Raw genomic sequence first — 9,206 nt, 5'->3', positions numbered from 1 at the left:
CCCTCCCTCCCCAAACTGCAGGTGCTCCGCGTGTGGGAGTCACGGATGGCCCCAGAGCCCGGGACTTTAAGGCCGAGCGCCCGCGCCTCCGCTTCTCCACAGCCACCGGACGGGCAGGTGCAGGTGGGAGCCCAGCCTTCTCCCTACCCGGGAGACAGCGCGGGAGCGCTGTTGCAGGGGTGGGCAAAGTCCCTCGAGTCCCCGTTCTGGGGCGGGGGCGCGCGCCACTGTCACACTTCAGGCGTCCGCAACGCCGCCAGGTGCGCTCGGCCCACCCGGAAGTAACGGCACCTCTCGTGCGCTGCGCAGACGTCACCCGGCCGCGGCACAGGGGCGGGAGCGCCTTTGGCTCTGCGCACTTGCGTCATCACGTAGGCTGGTGGGGTCCCGTGATGGGGAGGTGACGTAGGCGCCACGGAAGTGGCGGTGGGCGGGGACAGGGAGTTAGAGGAATCTAGCCCCGCCTCTTAAAGCCTCCCGACCCTTTCGGTGTTAGCGCAGCGCGGCCGCCGGGTGCGGCGCCTTTAAGCGTCGCGGTGACACGTGTGTGAGGCGCCGGAGGCCCGGATGGTGCGCGTGTTGGGCCGCGGGCCGAAGGAGTCGCGAGGGCTGCGCAGGCTTGTGGCGCGCCCGCGGAGAGGCCGGGGTAGGCTGGGGTCGGGTCGGGGCGGTGCGCAGGCCTGGGGACGAGACCGGGTCGGGGGGTTCCGCGAGGCCTGGGGCGCGGGAAGGGCTGGCGGGCGCAGCCGGGACGCTCAGGGAGGACGTGGGCGCGCGTCCGCGAAGAGCTTCGGCCGTCCCCGAGGAGGACCCGGGATGCTCCGCCCGCTCGCGAGCTTGCTTCTCCAGAGCCCGGGTCTTCCCGAGGAGGGTCCGGGGCCGGGCTGTCCTCGCCGGTCTCCGCCGTCCCCCGGGCTCCGGGCCGGTGGTGGGGGCCGCCGGTACCAGCTGTCTGCGCAGGATTCAGGTCGACTTCGGAGAGGTTGAGGTCGGAATCAGGGCGAGGGCGTCGCGTGCGGCCGAAGAGCTCAGCGGGGCGGGTGCGGCCCCGGGGCGGGCACCTTCCTCGTGGCTGCGGAGGAGGCCATGGAGCCTGGGGCGGGGTGCAGTTCCGATGCCGCTGCTTCTGGCGGGTGGCGTGGGGGTCCTGGGCCTGGGGCTGGAGTGGCGGCCGCCAAACCCAGACACACGAGAGAGGAGACTCCGCGCGTCCCGGTTTACGTAACGCTCGCCACGGAGCCAGGCTCGGGGAGAGGTGCTCAGGTCGCTGTGTCCGCGGCCGGGCTCGGGGCAGGCGCTGCGGAGTCGCCCGGCAGGCCGCTGCTTCCGTGGGCTCCTCTCCCCAGCACGTGGTTGACCCTGCGAGCGTCCATTGCATTTCATCCTGGAAAAGTGACTTTAGAAGGGGGAGGGAGCGGGAATGAGCCTAAATGGTGCTGGCTGGGGTTCGCGCAGGTGGAAATGTGGATGAGGCCTGTGCTGTCCCTGGACCAGAGAGAGCATCCTTCCTGAGTTGGGTAGAGTGTTGATGGTGTGTGCGTCGGAGGGATTGCTAGTGATTACAGGAACACTTGTCTCGGGCTCCTACACGTCAGAAAGCGAGCGAGCGTTGTTTAGGTTATTGCTTAATGTTTTAGGTGGAATTGGTGAGGTAGAGATTGACCTGTCACAATTGAAAAATTGTGTTCAAAATCTCTGCATCTGCATTAAGGAGTGGGTTGAGTTCAAAGTTACTTATCTCAAGTGAAATTGGGTTACATCTCCCAAGTTTCGTTTATCCCCTCCCTAAGTGGTTCTCAAGCGTTGGTTGTGGTGCATGACAAAGTTCTCACCTTCCAGGGTAGATGTGAGTCCTGACCGAAAGCAGTGATATTGTGGGGAGTTTTTAATACGACTGGATGTCTTCACTTTATAGATGGCTTTTATTCTGAGATCATTTCCTTACACATTTTTCGGGAGTTGGTATGCTTTTATTTATGGATGAAATCATAGGTCTGAGATTTGCTGTAGAATTACCTGGGGATGGGAGGTGACTCAGGATGGGTCAGATGTAATTACTGAGGCTGAATAAGGGGGGCTCATGTGCTCCCTGTGCGGTTCTCCATCTGTGTGTTTGAATGTTTTCACTGTAAACTGTTTTTACGAACCTTAATTTTATGTAATCGTAGTGATCGTAGATGGTAATGAAAGAGAAAATCCACACTTAGCAAAGCAAAATTTTGGCAACTCCTGTTACTCCCTGAGGTTTGTTGTTGTTGTTATTGAAGTTTTACTGGTTCATTAAATCCAAAACTTGGGGATTTATTACCTCTTACTCTTTGGAAATGAGATTAGACTGGAGCTGACTGGCAGGTGTTGGGGAGGTTTTCGTTCTCTGGGCTTGTCTGGGGTCAAGGTTAAGGTGTTCATATCGTGTGCATTACAACAACTGGTGATGAAGTAGCACGGTCCACCCGCCTCATCCTGAGTGCACGCGTGGATGCTCCTTGGACGGCTTTTTCACGGTAGAGGGTTGCCCGTGCGCGCCGCATCCCTGGGAAGTAGCTGAAGAGAAGGCGCAGGAAGAGTCGCCTCCACTGATGGGTCTCCCTGTCCCTCCCACAGGCTCTGACGCCCGCTCTGTGGCTTCGGTGATTGAACAGGCCACAGCCCAGGAGCGCTTACATTCAGGAGCTCCGCGTAGCACCTGCCCAGCCAAACTCAGCCCTCCGTTAGGATCCTGGTTCCATGCTGCAGTAGGACAGCAGGCCCAAGTCTGCACATCCCAGGTGAGTCTGCGAGGCTTCTGTGTATTTTTTGATTCCGCTGAATTGTCTGCATGTGACGCAGCAGTGATTGTTCAGTTGGTAAGAAGTCTTTGATAATTCTCATGAGAAAAGCCTCTTTTATTTTCTCAAATCAGGCAACTTATAATGCTTTTTTTTTTTTAAATAAGCTTCTGAAATTTCTCTACAGAAGTTTTTTTTTTTTTTTTTTTTGAGACCAAGTCTTGCTCTGTTGCCCAGGCTGGCGTGCAGTGGCGCGTGATCTCAGCTCATTCCAACCTCTGCCTCCCGTGTTCAAGCAATTCTCTGCCTCAGCCTCCTGAGTAGCTGGGATTACAGGCGCCTGCCACCATGCCTGGCTAATTTTTTTGTATTTTTAGTAGAGAAACATCTTCGCCAGGTTGGTCTTGAATTCCTGACCTCCTGATCCACCCGCCTCGGCTCCCAAGTGCTGGGATTACAGGCGTGAGCCACAATTTTTTTTGTTTTAAAGATGGGGTCTCACTATGTTGCTCAGGCTGGACTGCACTGGCTATTCACAGGCGTAATCATAGCTCATTGCAGCCTCAGGCTCCTGCCCTCAAATTATCCTCCCACCTCAGCCTCCCAAGCATCTGGGACCACAGGCGCAGGCCACTGCGCCTGGCTTTTCTTTACAGAAGTTTTTGTAGAAAAAGATACTTGATCCATGTATAGAATTAGATGATCCACAGTGATAAATTTGAATGGCTTAATATGAGGTGCTGGAGGAGGTCCTTACTTTCACTAGAGCAGAATTTTGGGGAACACTTGACTGGTTGATTCTCTCAGGGCAGGCTGAGTACTGAATACCAGAGGAAGTCATCATTTTTCTGAGGTGAGTGAGCAATTTAAGGGACATATTTTTGAAATTGTGACTCAGATAGTCTGTGCTGTGTTTGGGGAGGTTAAGTTGAGAGGTGGTAGGTAGGTAGGGGAAGGCAAGTGGTGGATACAAAGGTAGCGACTGGAGAGGTGCAGGGGTCTCTTCTTGGTTACAGTTTCCATGCAGCTGCACCAATAGTATCGATCCTCTGTTAGGGACTGTAGTATGTAGCAAGCTCTAAAGCACTTCCCAAGCCCATTATTTTTGTTGCTATTTTACAGTAAAATAGAAGGTTTGGAGAAGTCACAGTAGTTGTCCCTGGGTTTCATAGCTAAGGGTGATAGAACCTCCTGGGGCCACCACATTCCAAAGCCTGTGATCTCCCCACTCTGCCACTTTGCTTTTCTTCTTCTCTTTTGATAAGTGTCCTGGGAAGACATTTGTTTAAGTTTAGGTGTCTAATGGATACTATTCTCTAGGCCTGCTACTTGCTCTTCTTCTCCTTCCTCACTTTTAAAAAGATAATTTGTACTCCAAGCACTGTCTAATGGAGATAGAATACAAGCCAGAAATATAATTTAAAATTTTATAGTAGCCACATTAAAAAGAAGCAGGTGAAATTCATTTTCATAATTTATTTAACCCAATATATATAAAATATTACCATTTCAACATGTAACTGATTTAAAAATTACTGGGATGTTTTACATTCTCTTTTTATACTAGTGTGTATTTCTCTTCAAAATCTGGTGTGCATTTTACACCTATAGCACCTCTCAACCTGGACTAGCCTCATTTCACATGCTCAGTAGCCATGTGTGGCCTGTGGCCTTCATGTTGAAGAGTGCAGGTCTCTGTACAGACATGCATGCTTATCTGACCTGCATGCTAATTCGTTTATTGCATGGGGGTGTGTGTGTGTGTCCGTGTGTGTGTAACCAGTTTGTACGTGAGAATTAGTGTCCGCCTGTTTTGAAGCAGACATTTGGACCACCTGATGGCCTTTTGAAGGAAATGGCACCAAGAGTGATGTCCAGAGCCACTTGATGAGTATCTGTTGAAGAGATGCACATGGCAGGGGCTGTCTGGCTGCCTCAGGGCCACTGTTGTCTGCTCAGCTCTATTTGTAGCGGCATCTTATCTTTTTTGTGGGGGAAACGTGAACTAATATGTCCAAGTGATTAGTGCTGGGTCTCCCTGTTTCACACTTCCTTTGTACGGCTGATCCAGGGGAGCTTTTGTGGTGGCTAGCATCCATAATGACCAAAGAGGAGATCTTAAGAGATATTTTTGTCCTGGGATTTCGTTATCCGTGGCTCTACGTTTCTTCTTGTCCCCACAGTGATGCACCATGCCAATAGTGGATAAGTTGAAGGAGGCCCTGAAACCCGGCCGCAAGGACTCGGCTGATGATGGAGAACTGGGGAAGCTTCTTGCCTCCTCTGCCAAGAAGGTCCTTTTACAGAAGATTGAGTTCGAGCCAGCCAGCAAGAGCTTCTCCTACCAGCTGGAGTCCTTAAAGAGCAAATATGTGTTGCTCAACCCCAAAACAGAGGGAGCTAGTCGCCACAAGAGTGGAGATGACCCACCACCGGCCAGGAGACAGGGTATAGATGTGCAGTGTGCTGGCAGAGAGGCCCTCACTCCGGGGTGACGAAGTGGATGGACTTAAATATTGACTAATTAGTAGGAAAAACAACAGAATGTGGTCAAAGAGTTATGAATTTTTACATGGGGTCAGTGGATTTCAGCTGTAGAAGTAATGATACAGGGTTGGTAGCGAGGAAATCTGTGTACTTGGCGGATCTGTGTACTTGGCGGGTCCTTGGACTTGCCGTTCCCCCCATCCCAAGTATAATACAGTCGAAAGTCAGGCTTGGATCTGAGAAAGAGAAGGGGGGTGGGCTACATGTGGGCACAGTGTGGTGCAGAGTGCCAGGGCCTGGCTCCTTCCGCCACTCAGTCTCTGAGCTGTGTCCTCCATCTATAGAGGGGCCCTTGGATTCTATAGCCAAGCAGCCTAGGAGGTCCGTGGGATGGCTGGGTTTACTCCTGAGCTTTCCAGGAATGTCGTGTAAACCAGAACACCAGTTCTTCTCTGGTGCCATGTTCCGAGTCACTGCATGCTAAGTGTATGCTTCAGGAGTTTCTTTTTGTGGATGACCTGTGTGTGGACTTACATCTTCCTCTTTTCTTCCCTTGTCCCTTTCTTCCTCAGGCAGTGAGCACATGTATGAGAGCTGTGGTGACGGAGTCCCAGCCCCGCAGAAAGTGCTTTTCCCCACGGAGCGACTGTCTCTGAGGTGGGAGCGGGTGTTCCGCGTGGGCGCGGGACTCCACAACCTTGGCAACACCTGCTTTCTCAATGCCACCATTCAGTGCTTGACCTACACACCACCTCTAGCCAACTACCTGCTCTCCAAGGAGCATGCTCGCAGCTGTGAGTGTGGGTTTGCAGCAGTGGGGTGGCTGTGGGTCCTCTGGATTAGATAAGCCCATGCACTTGTGGCGCTGCTGCTCTCAGTCTGTGTCGAATTTAGGAGGGCAGTTCATAACGTACAGTAACTGATGAAACCTAAATTTGAATCATGCCTGCTGCAGAATGGGCCATGAAGGTGAATCAGTCAGGTGGGGCTGTGTTCGCCAAGCTTTTCTGTAAATAATTACCCAGACAGAAAGAAACATTTTCAAAAGATACTTCCAAAATATGTATATTCAATTATTATTTTTTTAGAGACCGTATCTTGCTCTGACACCCAGGCTGGAATGCAGTGGCTCCGTCACAACTCTCTGTAGTCTTGAATTCCTGGGCTCATGTGATCCTCCCATCTCAGCCTCCCAAAGTGCTGGGATTATAAGTGTGAGCCACCATGCCTGGCCCAATTGTTTTATGCGTCTATTGTTGTATCAGTATATCTTATATGTATTATAAAACATGCAGCCTGGACAACACAGCAAGATCCCATCTCTACAAAAACAAATGAAGGCCGGGCGCGGTGGCTCACACCTGTGGGAGGCAGAGGGGGCAGATCACTTGAGGTCAGGAGTTCGAGACCAGCCTGGCCAAATGGCGAAACCTGGTTTCTACTAAAAATATAAAAATTAGGCGTGGTGGGGTGCACCTGTAATCCCAACTACTCGGGAGGCTGAAGCAGGAGAATTGCTTGAACCCAGGAGGCGGAGGTTGTAGTGAGCCGACCAGGATCGTGCCATAGCATTCCAGCCTGAGCGACAGAGCAAGACTCCATCTCACACACACAAAAAAACAAATCAAAACAATTAGCTGGATGTGGTGGTGTGCTCTATTTGATTAAAATAGAGGTGAAATAAGATATAACTTAATAACACTGAAAGAAATAGAAAGTGAAGAGTCTTTTAACTATTAAAGAAATTAAAGCAGTGGTTAAAAATCTTCCCATGAAAAACCCCAAGCACAGACAATGTTATTTCTGTGTAACTTTTTTTTTTTTTTTTTGAGACGGACTCTGTTGCCCAGGCTGGAGTACGGTGGTGTGACCTCGGCTCAATGCAACCTCCGCCTCCTGGGTGCAAGCAATTCTGTCTCAGCCTCCCAAATAGCTGGGACTATAGACGCACACCACCACACCTGGCTAATTTTTGTATTTTTAGTAGAGACGGGGTTTTACCGTATTGGTCAGGCTGGTCTTGAACTCCTGACCTCAGGCGATCCAACCGCCTTGGCCTCCTAAAGTGCTGGGATTACAGGTGTGAGCCACTGCGCCTAGCCGATTTCTATGTAACTTTTAAGAAACAATTCCAATCCTTTACACATTCTTCCAAAGAACAGAGGAGAGAATCCTTCCCAGCTCATTCTATAAAGTTCCTATAACTCAGATAACAATAATAAGGAAAATGCGAGAAAGAAAATGGATAACCACAACTTCTTCACGAACATAGATATAAAAATTGTAGGAAAATACTACCAAATGACGCAGTTTCTAAAAAACTGTAAGCAACTTATGTTTATCCTAGGAATGCGGGATTTTTTTTTCATCGCAGAAAATCTCTAAGTAGAATTCTGGAGGGAGCAGAGCAGTTGAAAACACAGTTCAGGAGCCTGGCCTGTAGGGTTTGCTTCCCAGTTTGCCTCTTAGTAACTGTGTTTTTGAGAATGCCCCTGGTCTGTGGAAGAATGAGACTGTCTTCCTTACAGAGTTTTGTGAGGCTCAAATGAATTCTGAGTGAGTCAAGTGCCTGGAGTAGCAGCCGGCAAACAGGGAGTGCTATAGAAGTGACTGCTACTGGCTGGGCATGGTGGCTCACACCTGTAATCCCAGCTACTTGGGAGGCTGAGGCAGGAGAATCACTTGAACCCGGGAGGCAGAGATTGCATTGAGCTGAGATCACACCACTGCACTTTAGCCTGGGCAATAGAACAAGATTCCGTCTCAAAAAAACAAATAAAAAAAAGAACACAAGATGGCCATGCAGTGGGAAGTGTTTGTAAACATCTTGCTAATTGTGATGGCTTCATAGCAGCAAAGGTTAATTAGCAAGGCATAGCTGTTGAGATGAAGCAGCACATTGTTTAGGGGGGGTTTTTGGAGATGGAGTCTCGCTCTGTCGCCCAGGCTGGAGTGCAGTGGTGCGATCTTGGCTCACTGCAACCTCCTCCTCCTGGGTTCAAGAGAGTCTCCTGCCTCAGCCTCCCAAGTAGCTGGGACTGCAGGCGCCCGCCACCACGCCTGGCTAATTTTGTATTTTTAGTAGAGATGAAGTTTCACCATGTTGGCCAGGCTGGTCTTGAACTCTCGACCTCAGGTGATCTGCCTGCCTCTGCCTCCGAAAGTGCTGAGATTACAGGCATGAGCCACCGTGCCCCGCAGAAGCACATTGTTGAGATGGCTAGCTGTAGCCCCTATTTCCAGTGGTGACCTTGGTAATTCTGAGGTGGTTCTGGATGGACTTTCAGTGAGATTTGACTAGATGGCTGTTGTTTTCATCTCATGGTTTTGGCAGTAAGACTCTGCCATCCCAGGCCTGTAAGGGCTCTTCCACTGTAGAGCTGCCTTTCCAGTCTTGGTTTCTCTGCAGGATCTTTTTGAGCCACTTGCCAACTTTGTGAGGATTAATTTAGTTAAAGCTAGATAACATCTGTAAATCCCCGTAACCTTGCACAGGTAAGCTGCAGTTTGTTGCAGCATGTCAGCAGCAAGCGTGTGAGTAAGGCAGCCATGGCCATCCCTTCAAGGGGAACGCCTGGTCTTCCTTCCGATACCGGTCCCGTGGGCCAGCATCACTGTGAAATATTCGTGCATCTTAATGTCTTAGAACATATCAAGAGATGTTGTGGCCTTTTTTTCCTGCACCCCACTGGATCCTGAGTGACCCCTAAGTGGGCTTTGGCTGTGGTCTCCCTCTCCTAGCACGTGGCATTTGAAGAGTTGAGGATCCTAAGGGCTGTTTGTTCTGACGAGGGTCCGCTGTGCACGTGGCACGGAGCAGCAGCTCCTGCCGTGGGCTGGACTGTCTCTGGTGCTAATATTTAGCTAGCAGAGAAACACTGTAAATAGTCTAGGAACGCAGTTCGGTCCTATCCTTTTGTTTCCCAAATCTCTCTATGTCCGTGTAGTCAT

The 9,206-nt window shown here is 50.7% G+C and overlaps 1 protein-coding gene across 8 annotated transcripts in view; it reads left to right on the top strand.

Moving 5' to 3' along the window:
* The first annotated feature begins 469 nt into the window (after positions 1–469).
* USP36 (ubiquitin specific peptidase 36) overlaps positions 470–9,206 on the top strand; it is a 44,788-nt gene continuing 36,051 nt past the window's right edge. For 3 of the 8 annotated variants that reach the window (XM_054535809.2, XM_009252088.4, XM_009252089.4), the window contains exons 1-4: positions 485–646; positions 2,605–2,768; positions 4,952–5,216; positions 5,828–6,049. In XM_054535809.2, the coding sequence (XP_054391784.2) occupies positions 4,961–5,216; positions 5,828–6,049 (478 nt within the window). In that variant the 5' untranslated portion in view covers positions 485–646; positions 2,605–2,768; positions 4,952–4,960. Of the gene's footprint in view, positions 647–678; positions 989–2,604; positions 2,769–4,951; positions 5,217–5,827; positions 6,050–9,206 lie in introns of those variants that run through there. The other 5 variants (XM_063718302.1, XM_054535807.2, XM_009252090.4 and 2 more) reach the window with 4 other exon arrangements.

Source organism: Pongo abelii, chromosome 19 (assembly GCF_028885655.2).
Source record: "Pongo abelii isolate AG06213 chromosome 19, NHGRI_mPonAbe1-v2.0_pri, whole genome shotgun sequence".
NCBI classification, from domain to species: domain Eukaryota; kingdom Metazoa; phylum Chordata; class Mammalia; order Primates; family Hominidae; genus Pongo; species Pongo abelii.
The sequence above is the reverse complement of the archived record's forward strand: the minus strand, read 5'-3'. Positions and strand labels throughout refer to the sequence as shown.